General features: G+C 34.2%; 3 protein-coding genes across 3 annotated transcripts; all 3 read right to left on the minus strand.

Annotated features, from left to right (window-relative positions):
- Positions 1 to 26: 26 nt before the first annotated feature.
- LOC117788917 lies at positions 27 to 14,443 on the minus strand. The gene is made up of 5 exons (XM_034627858.1): positions 14,065 to 14,443; positions 2,442 to 3,011; positions 1,067 to 1,204; positions 275 to 466; positions 27 to 211 (listed from the first exon to the last, which is right to left on the minus strand). The coding sequence occupies exons 2-5, from the start codon at positions 2,959 to 2,961 to the stop codon at positions 183 to 185; spliced, it is 879 nt and encodes a 292-aa protein (XP_034483749.1). The 5' UTR covers positions 2,962 to 3,011; positions 14,065 to 14,443; the 3' UTR covers positions 27 to 182.
- Positions 14,444 to 15,631: 1,188 nt separating this feature from the next.
- On the minus strand, positions 15,632 to 16,421 carry LOC117788918 (gamma-glutamylcyclotransferase-like). Its single transcript, XM_034627859.1, has 2 exons — positions 16,044 to 16,421; positions 15,632 to 15,988 (listed from the first exon to the last, which is right to left on the minus strand). The coding sequence occupies exons 1-2, from the start codon at positions 16,400 to 16,402 to the stop codon at positions 15,682 to 15,684; spliced, it is 666 nt and encodes a 221-aa protein (XP_034483750.1). The 5' UTR covers positions 16,403 to 16,421; the 3' UTR covers positions 15,632 to 15,681.
- A 66-nt stretch (positions 16,422 to 16,487) lies between these two features.
- Positions 16,488 to 17,398, minus strand: LOC117788919 (gamma-glutamylcyclotransferase-like). Its single transcript, XM_034627861.1, has 2 exons — positions 17,032 to 17,398; positions 16,488 to 16,976 (listed from the first exon to the last, which is right to left on the minus strand). Exons 1-2 carry the CDS (start codon positions 17,364 to 17,366, stop codon positions 16,670 to 16,672), a joined length of 642 nt encoding a protein of 213 aa, XP_034483752.1. The 5' UTR covers positions 17,367 to 17,398; the 3' UTR covers positions 16,488 to 16,669.
- Between the last annotated feature and the right edge of the window lie 325 nt (positions 17,399 to 17,723).

A 17,723-nucleotide genomic window follows, 5' to 3' on the forward strand; every position in this document is an offset into this window, starting at 1 on the left:
TTTTAAACTGTTTATAAAAAATAGAATTATATTTTTATATTTATTATGGATACTTTGTTCGAACTGACCTTGCGGTTAGTCAACAGTGTGTGTCAAATTATTGCTACAAATGTTATTGTGCTGTTACTAAATACTTTGATTGATTTACATCGATTGACGATTGATTGACGACCGTCGACGACTTAAGCCTGTGGCGATGTACGACGTGAGCCTGCAAATATTTAAATGTGTTATTCGAGAGCATTTAAATTTGTAAACCTTTGATTAATCTTACCTTTCTCCTTGTGCTTGCGCTCTTTGGTGGAGCGTGCACCGCCTGCACCACCAGATTTGCACTTCTTGTTCATAACGCGCACCGGATTGCAGGTGGATTGTGGACTACCGTCATCGGCTGGCTTCAGTTTGTCCTCACGTGTTATCTGTCCATTAACGCACTCCGACCAGGTTCCTTTCTCATAGCGACAAGCTGAAAATATGGCAATAAATATGAAAATAATGGATAAGCGATCATTATAAACGTTACTAGAAACAAGGCGACAAACTTTTAAAATTGTTGGGATCTTTCAAAAGGTTTCAAAACCCTCTGAATTCAAATTTTTTTGTAAACTAAGTTCAATTTATTTTTAAATTTTATTTTTTTCCACCATTATAAGTTTTCGTTAAAAAAATTGGTAAATTTAAATCTAACTTTTTTCTCAAGTTTTCGATGGATTTTTAGAAGTCTTAATTTATGACGTGATTATACAAATAGATCATGAAATTTTTAAATTTATTTTATTTCAAAAAGAAGGGATCAATGGTATTGAGAATACAGTCTATATTTATAGTTTAAAAGAATGCCTGTCTATAAAATTAAAATAAATTCTCGAAAAGGAGTCAATGTTATTTTTTAAAATATTAATGCTATGTCTATGATTATACAGAAAATAAGTAGAAGACTGAGAAGAGCTAAGATAAAAGTACTAAGAAATGTTAACCTTATGTTAACGGTTGAATGTTAAAGCTCTATTAATGATTGACAACCCATTTTAATTTTGACAGTCTCTTGACCTTTACTTCAACTTACACTTCTTACAGGTCTTCTGCATAGACCGAGTGGGCAGACAGTTGGAATCGCCCTTCTTCAGGGATAAAGTACGAGTGCGCATGTTGGTCTTGGTATCACACTCTGTCCACGAGCTCTTCGTATAACGACAGGTTTGAGCTGCGAATGAGATATATATATGTAATTATATCTTCTTCAAAATATATATGTATGAACGGGGCATTGAGGCAGGCAAAAAGGCAAAAGATATGGTAAGTAAAGCTGAAAGATGTCAGTAAACCTTTTTTTAAAATGTAAGAAAATTGTTTTAGCTATTTGTTGGATATCTGCTTGATGTCCTACATCTCATTGTCTGACCATTTCCTTTTGCATAATGCCCAATTTCGCAATATCCACAAGTCTGACCGACAGCCTGGTTCCACAAAGATGCCTAATTTTGTATGCGACCGCACAGACACTGTGTGTGTGGTTGTGTGTATGTGTGTGTGCGAGAATGTGTGTGTTAATGTAAAACCTCTGTTAAGTTAGTCGTTTGTATGCGTCACTTGCCTTGGGCTTCAGCTACCTTTTGAGGATTTGTAGCCGAAAATAATAAGGACCATTCAACGTATTCAACATATACTAAGAATCTCCACACATGTGCCTTGTATCCTTCTATATCCTGTCACACTCTTGCTCTCTCTGTCTCACGCTCAACAACTATACATGTGTATTTTATATTAAAAGCATGAATTTAAATGCCAAAGCAGTTTAGATATTAGGACCAATTTTGAGTAGGGTTTTTGTATGCTTGTTGCCTTGTCTCAGTTATACAGTTGCAGTGTTTTTGCCTTAATTATAACTTATAAATCTTCATTTTACCATTGACGCAGTTGTTTATTAGCCCATTTCGAGTTATGATTTAGTTACATTAACTTAATGGTCTTAAAAAAATATAAAAAAACATATTCCATCTCTCAATTTAACTGATTTGTGATCAAATGTGAGCACGGTTGATGTACTGTATAAAATAAAATTAAATTGCTCTTAAAAGTAGGCAACATATTTTAACAGTTCAAAATGTATCTAAAAATTTTGTATCCTTCATCTCAAACTAAGAGTTTTTCTAGCATATCAGCACAGCTAAAATAAATAGCTAAAAGTACTATTTTAGTTATCCTTTCTCTTAAAGTATGCAACAGATTTTAGCACCTTAATATGTATCAGTTATATATTACAGTTTGTTATGAATATATAAAATAACTTGAATTAAGGTATTCTATTTTATTTAATTATAGTTTAGATATAAATAGCAAGAAGTATTGCCAAAATTATGTTTAAAAGTAAGCAACCGATTTTATTTTAGTCGAAACTTTTTGCAGTTAAAAATGTAACTCATAGTTTGCAGTGCACTTACCCTTCTCGGATGCCTTTTTGGCACCTGATCTCTTGCCAGTACGATGCTGATGCTCCTGTTGAGGATGCTTTGCCAGCTGTCGCTGCTGTTTGCCATTGTTGTGGTGACCCTGTTGCTGTTGTTGCTCCTCGCCATTGAGTGCCGCAGATTTCTTATAGCCATTTCTACGACCAGAGCCTGAAGCGTGTTGCATCTGATTCTGTGCTTTATTTGATTTCTTATTATTGTTCTTCACACGCTTGTTGCCACCGCCCACCGCAGTGGGTGTGGCAGGCGGAGCAGCCGGCACCGTGGGCCGCTCCTCGGGCAGAGCCTGGCGAGCGGGACGGACATGGACATCGCCCGAGCGGGTTTCCATAACCAATTGTGCACCATGGGCGATGTCTGCCAGTTCTCTGGCATGCTTTTTGCCATTGCCATGATGACCATGGCCATAAATCAACGCTGGCATCAGCGCCAATGTGACCAGCACGAAATGGAGCATCGCCCGTGCGGGCGCTGATGTTATTAAGAGATTCATTTCAACTGCTGTCCGGCAACGTGCTCCAGCCCAGAAATCGCAACGAAAATCTGAAATTAAAATGACAATGAAGATAATGAGTTGACGGTAACTGAACCAGCTCACTTTGTTACCTAACACTTTAGTCTGGTCAACGCAATGGCTTTAAAGTGTCTCTCAAATGGAATTTGAAATTACTACAAAATTCGTCTGTAAACAATTTTAAGTGATTCTTGAATCTCTGTATCTCTAACTGATGTTTAAACTTACATTAGAGCACAATTTACTTTGTCAAATTACGGTCAAGTTTGTCTGGTAAATAATGTTCAAAGCAACAATTTTCAGATTAAAGTTAACAAATATTATGCAGGCAATACTAAAAGCCTAGAGAAGCATGTTATTCTGATAGATACCCTATAACTTTGTCAAATTCAAATCAAATGATTTTAGCAAATAACAATTAAAGTCAATTATTTGAATAATATAGTATATCAAAACTTCGATGTATCATAACTTTGCCAAAACTTAACCGATTTTCATGCGGATTATCAGTTTGTTCATTATTTTGCCACTAAATTGAATCTGCATCAAAATTTTATTAACTTAAAAAATTCAATTTTTTGGTCATCATTGTGCATTTTTTCCATACCTTTTCCTTGACACTTCATCAGAAACTTCAAACTTACATAACTTTGTCAAAACTCAACCGATTTCCTTCCGGAATATCATTTTGATCATTATTTGGCCTCTACATTGATTCTGCATCAAAATTTTAATAACTTAAAAAATTTAATTTTTTGGTCATCATTGTTCATTTTTTCCATACCTACCCCTTGACATTATATCTCAAACTTCAAACTCACATAACTTGGTCAAAACTCAACCGATTTCCTTCCGGAATATCATTTTGATCATTATTTGGCCTCTACATTGATTCTGCATCAAAATTTTACTAACTTAAAAAATTTAATTTTTTGGTCATCATTGTGCATTTTTCCATACCTACCCCTTGACATTTTATCTAAAACTTCAAACTCACATAACTTGGTCAAAACTCAACCGATTTCCTTCCGGAATATCATTTTGATCATTATTTGGATTCTACATTGATTCTGCATCAAAATTTTACTAACTTAAAAAATTTAATTTTTCGGTCATCCTTGTGAATTTTTTCCATACCTTTCCCTTGACACTTCATCAGAAACTTCAAACTTACATAACTTTGTCAAAACTCAGCCGATTTACTTGCGGAATATCATTTTGATCATTACTTGGCCTCTTTATTGATACTGCATTAAAATTGCATTAGAAAATTTTATTTTTATAATCATTGTCCATTTTTGAAAATTTAAAATTGTTTGGTTGTATTTGTAGCTCGATGATCGACAACTGGATTTTCTTCTTACATCTTTGACATTTCGACTTGGTTCGCAGTTTGAATAAGCATCACAAGCTTAAAGACATTTAAAGGTATTTTTCTTTATTTCTTTCTTATATTTCTTGAAATCCATAAATATCGAAGCTCTCCCCCATAAACAGGGGCATACCTAGAATATATAATGTGCAAGTTGACAAGTCGACATTCAATTTAGACTAATTGCTTTGCTTTATTTTCAACGTTGTTAAATTAAAAGTCAACCAAGCAGCTACTTGAAATTGGCAACAACAAAGTTTTAAGCCCGGCCATTTGGATTGGAAGTTTACTACCGCAGCTGATGTGGCTGTTGCAGTATCTGTTGCTGTTTTTGTTGACCAGTGTAATAGAGAGAAACGTGTTGTAATGGCTTCCAAATGAAAATTGTAAAATCTAATTGTATCAAATTGTTTCTGGCTCTGCTCAACTGCATTTTCCACAACTACTTCAAATCATTATTCTTGCTTCTATTTTCACTCTGCAACGAGCCGTTGCATTTGTTGTCGCTCTTTATTTTTCTATCTCTCTCTCTCTCTTTCCAGCTGGTTGACTATTGCAATTTCTTGCATTTAATTGTCATGAGTTGCTTCCGGCTGAGCCTTGCAACTCCTCGAGCAATAGAAGAGTCTCCCTGCTCCTCTTTCTTCCCCCTTCTCCCTTCTCCCAATTGTCAGTGCTGTCCCTGGGTCGTTGTCCATTATGGCTGATACGTGTTGGCAGCTGGCACTTTTGTTAGTTATGCAATTTGAAGTTTGTTCAGAAAATTGCTGGATTTGTAAATAGTTTTGATCAAGTCGGCAAATTGGTTTGGAAATTAAACCAAACCACTTGGCATACTTAAGTTTGCGTTTCTGTGACTCTTCTTTGTATTATTCTCAACTTTCAATTAATTCTTTGCAGTTTCAACTCGTAAATTTAGTCCATAAGTCTAAACGGAAAAATGCCAGGCCATGACATTATATCATTTCACTGCAGTTGCAAATACACTTCATTTCGAGTGCTTGCAACACTGATATGTGCCCCTTAAAAAAAATAGGGAACACTTGCAACAGCGGCGACTTTATGTCTGCCACACGCTTTAATTGCAAGCAAAATTTGTATGTGTGTGTACACTTAGAAAAAATATCTGGACTTTCGTAAAATTACAAAAAATGTCAATAGCTGCGCATTTTTAAAACTGTGTGCTAAAATCTTATTTCAATATCGTTTTTGGTTAATCTTAAAATGAGAATTTCCTGGCATACTTAAATTACGTTTTGGGACTAATTTAAGTCTGTAAATGATCAAAACATAGAAAAAACTTAGAAAAATATCTTCAACATATTCAAAAATGTAATTTTTTCTAGTACAAATCATTCTTACATTTAAGTTAATTTTAATCTTGAAAAAAATCCTAATCTAATTTAGAGTTAACTTAAAAAAATCTACTGTTTTCGGAGATTATTCAATGAAATTCACAGATTTTATATTTGAATATTAAGATATTAAGTTTATGAAAAATCGGATTATTATATCATACAGCTCTCATAGGAATTGTCAGTCGGAATTTTAAATTTAAACTGGATTCAAACTTTATTTACGATTTTTAGTACACAGCAATCTTAAAATTTAAAATACAAGGAAATATTATTTAAATTATTATAACTTTAATTAATTTACTTCATTTTAAAATGCCATATTTTTCTGAGTGTATTGCAATGGGAATGCATGTGGCAGGATACGTTCAACAACGTGCGGCGCATAAATTTGTCATTGCCATTGTGTGGCATTTGGCAGGCAGAAAGACCGACAGACAGACAGACAGACAGAGAGACAGTCAGTCAGTCGTTAAGGGGGCAGCTAGTTGAAGGGTAGGCGTGGCAGGTTGTTTGGACAACAACTACTTTTATTGTTTGATTGCTTTTCGTATGGCTTTTGTTTGATGCGGCAGATAACTTGGCTCAGAACCAGGCCCATGAATTGTGTGTGTTGTGTTGTGCACACACATATGCGACACCTCTGCACAGGATTGCTCTATGCCTCTAACTTGTCTGTGTGTCTGTCCGACTGTCTGTCTGTCTGACTGCCTGACTGTCTGACTGTGTGCTGGAACTGGCAGCAACACTCACATTTAATTGGTTTTTGCATTGCTATGGGCTATTGTCTCTGCTAATTCACGTGCAAGTCGTCTGCTCTCTTGGTTCCTGTTTGCTGTTTGTGACGTTATCGTTATCTGGGTTACGACAACAACAACAACAACAACAGCAACATCACCCACTCACACTACTTAAAAGAGTTCTCAGTATTCACTTCTATAAACAAACAAACAAACAAACATCAGTTCAAGTCAAGTTTTGTGCGTATATTTGCACTTTGCCTTTATGACTTTGTGAATAAAATTCCCTCGAAATCAGTATATATTTACAAAGAATTGAATTTGCATTTATTATCCAATTTTCTTAGGCGGCAAATTTCGTTCAATTCGCAAAGAAAAAACTTTATATGCATAGCTTGAAGGATTAGTGAAGTAAACTAATAAACAAAAGCAGCTTCAAAAGCAATTTAGCTATTTGTGTTGAAATTTTAAGGACTTTTGCAGCAAGCAGAGGAAAATGCCGCAACAGCAGCATAAATGAAGTACAATGAGAAACAGCCACAAAAAAAAAAAAAAAAACACAAGGAAAGAGGAGAAATAAAGGCAAAAACTTACTTAAAACAAACTAAGCAACTATAAAAAAAACTAACCAACAAGAGCCAAGGCACAAGAGCCACAAAACATTTCAACAATATGTAGTACGAGTACTTGCAACAAGCCAGGAGCAACAACAACAACAGGAACAAGAACAAGAACAACGTTAAGCAACTCCAAACAAGCCCAAAACTAGCAGCAGCCATTTCACCTTTAAGTGGAAAACTTTTGCTTAGACCCCAAAAAAGTACAATAAAAAACAACAGCCAAAAAATAGAAGCCGAAAACAACGCCAAAAATAAAGGCAAGAGAGCCCCAAAGCGGCTACCTGAAAGATGAGAAGAGTTTTTAATAAACAAGCTTAAAGTTCTCAAATGTTAAGCATCATCTTGTTGAATGTTGACTAGCCAAATATTTATTACCATGGCACAAAATGCTTATACCCAACATTCGGGTCATTAAGGTTGTTTTAAGCAACGCGAAGATTAAAAGAGGCAAAAGCAAGATTTTAAAATATCAATAATTAGTTTGAAAAATTGATTAAAATAAAAGCAAAAACATGTTCAGCTTAATTAAGTTTATAAAAATATTATTTAAATACCTTGTAGCTATAAGAGGGATTTAATAGGGTATGTTATATTTAAATACGATTATGTCCTATCATATGCTGTACATAAAACAAGCAAGTATATAAAATATGATATTTTTTATCAATTTAATTAAGTTTTAGACTTATTTTTTAATTAAAGAAATTTTTAAAAAAATTTTAGTCATAAAGAAGTTTATCGGGAACTAAAAATTAATCATACACATAGAGAAATTATTTATATTGTCATAAGAATTATCAAATATAGAGTCTTAGATGCTTTAAGTACTACTAAAAGAGTCACAATCTTAAGTAGAGGGTATCTCTTTGTAGATCATGTGTATCCCTCTGTCCAACTCATTCAACTGTCCAGTTTGTGTTACAAAAAACTGTTGCATACTAACAGGCGCTTGTCAGTTCCTCCCTTGGGCCATTGTAAAAACGTTGAACCCAGCTTAAATCCTGACGGCTGTCCCATGAAATGTTAAATGAAATTAATGCTTGATACGCAATTTCAATTAAAATGCCCAGCACAAAAACAACTTTGCATGCGCCCACATACATACATATACACACAATAAATAAAGTCAGTCACCCAACCACCCATTCAACCATCACAACTGATGTTAATTGTAATTGTAAGTTGGGTCCAGTTCCGTCATTCAATCCAATTAAATGTTTGTCGAGATACTCAAAAAACTCAATTAGCTGCTCGAAATGCAATAATAAAAATTGAAATAAATTTTAAACTCACATTGACTTTAACTTTCAATAGTAATGCTAATAATATCACGTATTAGCTAATTACTATTGACATATGCATATATGCGCATTTATATATTTATCGAAAGCCAATTGTGTGGACTTTTATCAGCATGTCTGCGCATCAATGCTGGCTAATGAATACAATTTGGGAATAAAATTCTATAAAAATTTCAATTGTACCACATTGAACGCTGAATGCATATTTAAATCAACAAACATTAAAAACAACAATAACAAATAAAACACACATAAAAGCATCGCCATGTGTGCGCATTAATTTGGACAATTCCAAACAAAATTGAGAACGCTTGAAAAAAAATCAGAAAGCAAATAAAAAAAGTTCATATGCAGCTAAAGAAATACCCTAACGGAAGTTTATTTAAAATTTATGATGTGATAATGTCAGCTTAAACAGCAGCTGCATAAATTATTGAGTTGAGCTTAATAGGTTAAAAGAAATTTTAACATAATCCGTTCATTTCTATCCTATCTTTAGGAAATTAAGACATCGTATAAAAAAAAAAAAAGATTAACTAACATATGAATAAATAATTATATAAATTTGTTATATTCATATTTAGATAAATCTTTAAAAATATTTTTGTAATAGACAAATTAAAAGCGCTAAAATAACTATTCAAAGATGATTTTATTACTTCATTCTTGTACCATTTACACATCCTGATTAATTCATTTAGACCGTCTGCATTATATCATACACAATAAATGCAACTTTTTTTTATTTTTCTCAATTTGTGACACTATTAAAATACCCACGGCAAGGGTATCAGCCCTCGGGAAACGTTTTAAATCCGAGAAATCATGCAGCATCTGACATATTAATGCCGCACGTTGCACATCTGGTGAGCATGTTAAGCATTTCAGAGGCAATAATTGAGATAATTTATGGGTAAGTTGACTGATGTAAAATTGCTCTGGACTGTATGTAACATAAGAACTCCCGCTCGAAAAGAAGAACTGCAAGTGTTGGCAGTCGTAACGGCAATTCCATTGAATAAATTATTCAAAGGCAATGCAGTAAATGCATTTTGCATTTTTCAGTTTTTTGTCAAGTTACGAGACATGTGTGAATGCAATTGAGGTCTGGGTCTGGGTCTGGGTCTGGGTGTAAAACGGATATATCTTTCATTAATGCCAACAATTGCAATTGGTTTGTCTCACTTAAGTAATTGACGCTTGCACAAGGTTCAGTTCAAGGCAAAGAATACCAAAATGTAAGCAACTAAACAATAGCAACTTATAATACAATAAATAATTGAGTGAGCTTTGGGGAATACACACAAAAGTTCTCCCAACTCCCAGCTCCCAGTTGGAGGACTACTGCTGCACCTGGTCGAGGCACAACATCACGTAGTTGTCCCTGGACACCATCACGTAGAAGCTTTGCTTGCACAAATTGTGCAAAAATATTTTGCACTGATTCCAACAAGGAATTTAGCTAGAAGCCGAGCTGCAAACTACGAGCATTTGACTATTTGACCTATTCGTTGTGAGATTACGTAGAATAAAGAAAATCGAATATAGAAATACCAAATACCAAATACCAAATATAGTGTTATTTATGGTTTTTATCATTCAGGCGTGAATCAAATGTAACACGTTGCACATCAGATACAATTTAAGTCGAGTGAGTAGACAACAAAAGAGTGTGATCAACTAAAAAATATCCTAACCTCTGCAGTATAATTAACAATTGCAAACATAACTCACGATTTTACTAACCAATTACCATGAAATTTTCAGAATAGTTGAAGAATTAAATTTAAAAGACGCCTATTGAATTTAAATTAAGAATTTTAAGTTCTTAAAAGCTTTGCTTCACATTTCACTTAACGGATAAAAATAAAAAATGATATTTTTTCTTCTTGAACTCAACTTGATCAAAAATTAATTTAATTTAAGGTTCCATAAATGCCATAATTTTTTTGTTACAAATCTATCATACTCTCTACCCTTTTTTTTACGACTACTCTACAGGGTATGTAAAACGACACAAAAATAACTTGCATTGCTGTGCATGATAAAATTAAATAAATGTATCTTTTTTTTTTGCCAAAGATATGACACTTCAATTTTACAACCAATTCCAAATGGAATTTACAGAATACAAAGAAATTATATTTATTTTGCGGTTGAGTTTCTTCTGAGATGCTTTTGTAGCCTCCACTTAAGTTCGATAACCCCTGCAGAAGGCAAGTTAATTTTCGAGTTCAATTGATGGAAGATTGAATTACTTTATGTTTTTTCAATTTTGTGACTTATTTTGCTGACAAGCAGGCGATTGAAAATTTGTTTTACTTTTGCATTTTAAATATTTATTTACCTTAGCTAGCTGATTGATTGATTTTTCCGCCTTTCCTCGAACCTGTCCTTAGTCGACTCCCATTCAATATGCTTTCAAGTTTTCCACATTTTTTTTTTTTTTTTCGCGCGCATATTGAACAACCCCATCAACTTATTTACGCTCTGTGATTTCTGTGTACAGTTGTGTTGGGTTCAGTAAACACGACTTGGCACAAAGAAAAACAATTGTGAATCCCCATTGAAAAAAAAAAGAATACATATAAAGTGTACCTTTAAATATCTTGAATTATTATAAAGTGCAAAAGAGTTGTAGACATTTCTTTAGCCTGCTCTGCAAATATAAATATGGAAGCAGCCTATGCATATTTTGTTGGCCTAGAATTACACACACTCACACACACACACACACACACACACACACTGAGAAACTGCTGAGGCTTGAGGGCGTCCCCTTTCTCCCTTCTCTGTAACTAACCAAGTTTTGTAGTGCCATTGTTTACTTGGCCGTCTTTTTTTTGGGCGAAACTATTTGTGGTCACAGAACAATTGAAAATTCACAAAGGATAGGCAAAGGAGCGCTTGTGTTTTGGCAATATCCTGGCTGTGCACATTCTTTAGCGACAATACACATACATGCATACACATAAGTATTGTGCCTTTTAGCCAGCAGGTCCTGACCCACTCATATTACCAATTGGCCTACCCTGTTTGCTTGTTTGTGCCGCGCTTTTATTGTACTTTCAGCTAGCACAACAGACCAAATAATATTCCCATTCCCATTTCTAAACGTATTCTTGCCGCACATTTCACACATAGAAAAACATGATATATATGCTTGCGAAAATAATATCCAGTAAATAATAGAAACACTTAAGCTAACCGGATATTAAATTCAGCTAAACGTTTAAAGATTCCGCGTGAATTCACGCTGAATAAGAGCATATAGCATATATAATCTAAATGGTTGGGTAGATCTAATGCAGTCGAGTGTAAAGAACGCTTTTACCTGTGAGCTGTGAGCTGTGAGCTGTGAGTTACCCCCATTAAGAGCAGAGCATTGGATTTTATGCCAAGCAGCGACAACATTTTCCAAAGTGGCACAAGGCAAGGTTGTACCTGGCACCCTGTATGCCATTCTTTTGTTTTGGCACTCATGTTACGGGGCACAAGAAATTTGGGAAACCATACAATAGCCTACTTGTCCTTGCTTGACATACAAAGAGCAACCATCTCACTCTCTCTCTCTCTCTCTCTTTTTCCTACTTTCAAAAGGTTCGTCGAAAAGTCAAAGGGCATTTAAGAAACCTGCTCCATTGTAAAAACAAAGCGCCATTTCTCTCTTTTTTTCATAATTTTATATAACTTTTGAATTATACAAATAATGCGGAAAGTGAGCTAACGTGATCATATGCTCATACCAAAGCCAAAACTCAAGTTTCAATTGAATGAAAGTGCAGAAAAAAACAAATTTCTTGAATCAAAGCAAACTGCAAAGTCATCAAAAAAGCAAACAAAACGATTGAAAAAATTTATTTGAAACTTGAGAAAGAAAGAAAGAAAAATAAAAGGTGAACCAAAGATAAACATGATTCTATGAGCAGAGCAGAGCAGAAAAAGCAAAAGAAACCAGTTACGAAATGTAACTACGACTTAAGATATGTATATGATTGCAACAACAACAACTACAACAACAATTGCAAAGAGATGAAAATATTTGCGAGCAATGTTGCAACAACATGTTAATTAAGATGTGTCGTTGTCTGCATCAGATAAAGCCATTAAAAAGCAGTCGAGATGCTGTCTAAGATGCAATTGCATTTGTTTTTATCTTATTATTTTAAGTCGCAACTTTCCCACACATCTGAATATTTACAGGTATTTCTGTTGCAATGCTCGTGCACTTTAAACAGACTTTCACACAAAAAGCCAAAATCTTGCCGTGACAGCCAAACAACCTGACAACCAAAACAGCCTGACAATTCAACAACACGACAACACAACAACACAACAACCTCAACTGCCTGACAGGCTGTTAAAGAGGCGTTTCTTTGATTGTCAAACCCATTGGCAAATCTGTTAAACTCCTTAGAAGCTATAGTAATTTGACTTGTTTACGTATAAGGCACAGACTAGGAATTTAATTATAGCCCTTTCCGTTACAGATATCAGTTGAACCCAGATATGAGCACACTCTATATAGCATTTTATCTTTTCTTATTAAAAGTATATAACTGGCACTGGGTTCACTGTAAGTTCATTAGCTGAAAATAAAACTTGTTTTAAGATATTCCTTTTTTATATCAATGCAGATGAAAGCTTTCCAGAAAACTTAATATGAGGAAAGATTTTTTTTTTCTGATGAGTACTTAATATAATTTATTAATCATAACCCTTAATTTTTGTTTAATCTTATGACACAATTATAAGACTATCATAGAAAGATCATAGTAAGCTTAAGTTCCACCGATCGTAATGAACGTAGTTTAATTTAATTTTATTTCACTGATTCCCAGCGCTACAAGTTTTAAGTTACTAATAATTTATCGCACTAGTCTCGACAATCATAATTTATATAAGTATAATGATAACTTAGCCTAATCAAAACTAAGCCTAATCAAAAAGATGGCTTAATCCCTAATTATTATTATTGATTTCTGTATTTAGTATTATAAATTGTTTTAGTTTAAATTAAGTTTTAATTTTTAAATTTATTGATTTATTTATTACTAATATAAAAGGGTTTAATTTTATATTTATTTTAATTTAATTTTTTTATTTTTGACTAAATATTAGTTAAATTATTAATTACTATGATTTGATTGATTTTTTTAAGTATAGTCCAAGTATCCTGACCAATTTTTATTTAATTCAAACGACTCTGACATATAGCTGTAATAGAACGAATTTTTTTAAAGAACTTATTGCTATATAAGAAACTTTTCTGTTTTATCGTTGAAGCTCTACACTTCCTAATTTTAGTACATTTCAAGTATCCTACACAAATCTTATCCAAATCGTTTAACCTTCAAATCCCAGTTATAGTATGTAACAGGTATTTTTAAATTAGTCTATAATATAAGCTGTAAAAGTGAGGATCTTACGCAGAAAGAATTTTTCAAGAATTACAATTTCTATTTACAAATATCTTGTTGAAACTTTGCAGATCCAGTTATACTCGTTCTAAATATGTGACACTTAACCAGAAGAAATTTCAATGAATTCTAATAAGTCTAAAATACAACTTGCATATTATCAATCTGTTTGTTTTAAAAAGAATAACTACTAAAAAACTCTCTTCTATTTTTTTTGCATTCCTCATACTAAAAAGAAATTAAGAACAGGTATAATATCTTATAAAAAAGTTACCTTGTTCTGTTTGCAGACTGCGTTGACTGCCTGTCTGAGGGTAATCAACTTGATTACAGTAGATTCGGTATTAGCTGGAATTTGCACTCAATGCCACTCGGTCACAAATCACTCAGTCAGCGCTGGACTCTCTGATAATTGTGTTTAAGGATTTTTTTCGTAGGGAATTTTTTATATATTCTTTTTTTTATGCTGCGCGCGCACTGTCAGTCAATTGAAAACACCGAAAAAACACACACGAGAGAGTCTTAGATAAATCCCTGAATTCTCAGTTAAATGAACACTGAATTGTAGTAGTTGGATTTTGTGAAATCGAATTCTGCAGTTGAATACGCGTTTTGCCCGCTGGCGCTGCCGATCGACACTGTCCAGAGTTGAGAACTGAGAGAACTGAGAGTGGCTGCCAGTGTGGTTGTGGTTGCTGCTGCGCCACCAGCAACAACACCAGGCGGCAGGCAGAAAGCAAGCAGCAAGCAACAAGCAACACTTGAAATACGAGAGGCAAGAAAATAACTCAGTTTGCGGCATACACTCAATAAGAGTGCACTGAGCGAAATACTCAAGGGAGTTTTGTGTTTTGAGTTTGACTTTTTCACTCAGTTGATATCTCGTTGTATCTATTTGTATTTGATATTTGTATTTGTATTTTATATAGAAAATACAAGCATAATATATGACATTTCGTCTTATCAATAACCCTACTGACATTTCTTGTTATTCTGGGGCAGCTGTCGTGGCAAGCGCCACAAGCATCAGTTGTTGCCTCTCCTCCTCCTCCTCCCCTCTAATATATGATTGATGGCAACTGAATGCATGTCATTCCAGATAAGAGCAAAAACAATATAAACACCAGTTTATATAAGACTCAAATAGCACTTACACTCTCTAATGTATATATAAAGTTAATTTTGTACATACTTATATGCATCTCAGATGTGTACAACATAATCAACAGAAGCAACCAGAGTTTATTTACAATTCTATATTAAGAACTGAAAACTTGAGATCTTAAGCACGTGATAGAAGACGTGCTGGAACCAAAATTACCAATTCACTCTATTTTACGCCTAATTGCAGCTGTTAAAAAATATTCTGTTGACTTATTAACAGCTATTTAGCAGCTAAAAAAATTTTTTAAAAAAATTATAGTTCTAAAAGCTGTAGTGGATCATATGTGACGGTATGATACCCTGTACCAATCTGTGAAAAATGTGTAATTATTATGAACAAATTTTATAGATTTCGAAAAAAAAATTGGAAAAACGCAGAAAGAGGTTACATAAATTTCATAGTGCAAAAAAAAAGTAATCTTCTTTCACTTGTTAAATTAATTTTTATATAATTTGCATTTGAAATGTTTGCATAATATTTTATACTATTTAATATGAATTTCTATATTTATTCACTTTGGCAAATCACTGCTGCTGCGAATAAACAAATATAATTGTATACATAATTGATTAAATGAAAAAACAACCCATTCCAAACTGCAGACGTTTTCAACTTATTTAATCAACGAAATACTTTCTTATCTTTTCATCCATTTCATTTAATCTTTCAAACATTATTTAAATTTCAATGCTTTATTATATATGGAAATATGTGATGTTTTATTTCTTATAACTCCATAGATTGCAGCTCAAAACGTTCCTCAAACTCCGCGACAGTTTGGTTATTGTGCTTAAATCCTTTTAGCCATTTTACATAATGCTCGGGAATGCCGCTTTCGATGGCACCCTTGACCAGAACTTTGAGATAGGTCTTTGAGGGTTGTCGATCTTCGGGCACTTCATTTGGTGGCATATCATGTACATTACCCTCCGGCTCATCTACTATTACATAAAGCCGTGCTGGGATCTTTTCGTTATTGTACTCCACTTGTACGGTTTGAGGTCTGTACCAGCCAACATGGACTCGTTCCTGACTGAAGATAGACAATAAAAATGATTTATCTTGACTATAAAGCTCTTGTCACTTACTTGTCTATGTCCGGCAGATTAGACAGATCGATCTCCCAAAGGGTGCCCCAAGTTTGGCTTTTCGGATCGGGCACAATGGTGGCCCCCGCTCCCATCCACAACTTGTTGGGAGTGGCAAAGTCCACGCGGTAATCTTTCAATAGAGCTGGACCCATTATCACTGCAGTTGGATTCTGCACATGGATTCGTTTGGCCAACATATTGCTGCCAAAGCCAAAGTAATAGAATTTATCGCCATGCATCTCTGGCAATTTTTTAACTACGTCGACCTCGGCGATTTTTTCCCCTCCAGCCAAAGTGATAATTGCCAAGATCGACGAAATTAATATATTCATTTTTATTTGATTAAAAAAATTCATAATTGGAAGCAACGTTCTCGATTCGTATGTACTACAGTACTGAACCTATAAAAAAAATGCAAATTAAGTTCGACTGCTAAAATGATTCTTATCAATTTTGTTTATATGTTTACATTTATATTTATGAGCAGTACCACAGAAATGTCTACTGCAACAACAGCTTACATCTTGCTCAAATTTATTTAATTAACGAAATTCCTCTTATCTTTTCAACGTACAAACAAAACTATGCTTAATTTTATATGGCAATATTTTATGTTAGAATTTTTATAGCTCCACAGATTGCAACTCAAAACGATCCTCCAACTCCTCGGCAGTTTTGTTATTGTGCTTAAATCCTTTTAGCCATTTTACATAATGCTCGGGAATTCCGCTTTCGATGGCACCCTTGACCATAACTTTGAGATAGGTCTTAGAGGGTTGTCGATCTTCGGGCACCTCATTTGGTGGCATATCATGTACATTACCCTCCGGCTCATCTACTATTACATAGAGCCGTGCTGGGATCTTTTCGTTATTGTACTCCACTTGTACGGTTTCAGGTCTGTACCAGCCATCATGGACTTGTTCCTGACTGAAGATAGGTAATAAAAATGATTTATCTTGACTTTAAAGCTCTTGTCACTTACTTGTCAATGTCCGGCAAATTAGATAGATCGATCTCCCAAAGGGTGCCCCATGTTTCGCTGCTCGGATCGGGAACAATGGTAGAAACCGCCCCCTTCCAGAACCAACTAGGTGTGGCAAAGTCCACGCGGTAGTCCTTTAATAAAGCTGGACCCATTATCACTGCAGTTGGATTTTGGACATGAATTCGTTTGGCCAACATGTTGCTGCCAAAGCCAAAGTAATAGAATTTATCGCCATGCACCTCTGGCAATTGTTGAATAAGACTAACGTCGTCAATTTTCTCCCCCGCAGCCAAAGTGATGATTGCCAGGATCAACGCAATAAATATATTCATTTTTAAATTGATTATAAAGATTCCTTTATGGAAGCAACGTTCTCGACGAGTATGTACAAAAGTACTGAGCCTATGGAAATTAATTCAAAATTGGTTTCGGCTATTTACATGAGTCTTATCAGTTTTGTTCATATAAAATATATAAATATATAAATATACATTATGTACAAATTTAATAAATCTCTGCGGAAAGGCAAATGTAAAGCGTTAAGACTGTAGGATACTCAGCAGCAGGCTTTATAAAAAAGTATAACAATTTGCATTTTTAAAATAGATTCTTAACAGCTTTTAAGGTGTTCTAGTTACTCTCAATAAAAGCTGATAGCGCCAAATTTATGTTAATGTTTAACGTGTGTA

Source organism: Drosophila innubila (assembly GCF_004354385.1).
Source record: "Drosophila innubila isolate TH190305 chromosome 3L unlocalized genomic scaffold, UK_Dinn_1.0 0_D_3L, whole genome shotgun sequence".
In the NCBI taxonomy this organism is placed as follows: Eukaryota; Metazoa; Arthropoda; class Insecta; order Diptera; family Drosophilidae; genus Drosophila; species Drosophila innubila.

Bases quoted from the DNA above. Each gene is read 5' to 3' on its own strand.
- LOC117788919 (XM_034627861.1), bottom strand. From the start codon at position 17,366: ATGAATATATTTATTGCGTTGATCCTGGCAATCATCACTTTGGCTGCG. The intron at 16,977-17,031 runs GTAAGTGACAAG...ACCTATCTTCAG, and splicing joins AATTTGCCGGACATTGACAA to TCAGGAACAAGTCCATGATG.
- LOC117788917 (XM_034627858.1), bottom strand. From the start codon at position 2,961: ATGAATCTCTTAATAACATCAGCGCCCGCACGGGCGATGCTCCATTTC. The intron at 467-1,066 runs GTAAGTTGAAGT...CCATATTTTCAG, and splicing joins GCAGAAGACCTGTAAGAAGT to CTTGTCGCTATGAGAAAGGA. The intron at 212-274 runs GTAAGATTAATC...AAATATTTGCAG, and splicing joins GCGCAAGCACAAGGAGAAAG to GCTCACGTCGTACATCGCCA.
- LOC117788918 (XM_034627859.1), bottom strand. From the start codon at position 16,402: ATGAATTTTTTTAATCAAATAAAAATGAATATATTAATTTCGTCGATC. The intron at 15,989-16,043 runs GTAAGTGACAAG...GTCTATCTTCAG, and splicing joins AATCTGCCGGACATAGACAA to TCAGGAACGAGTCCATGTTG.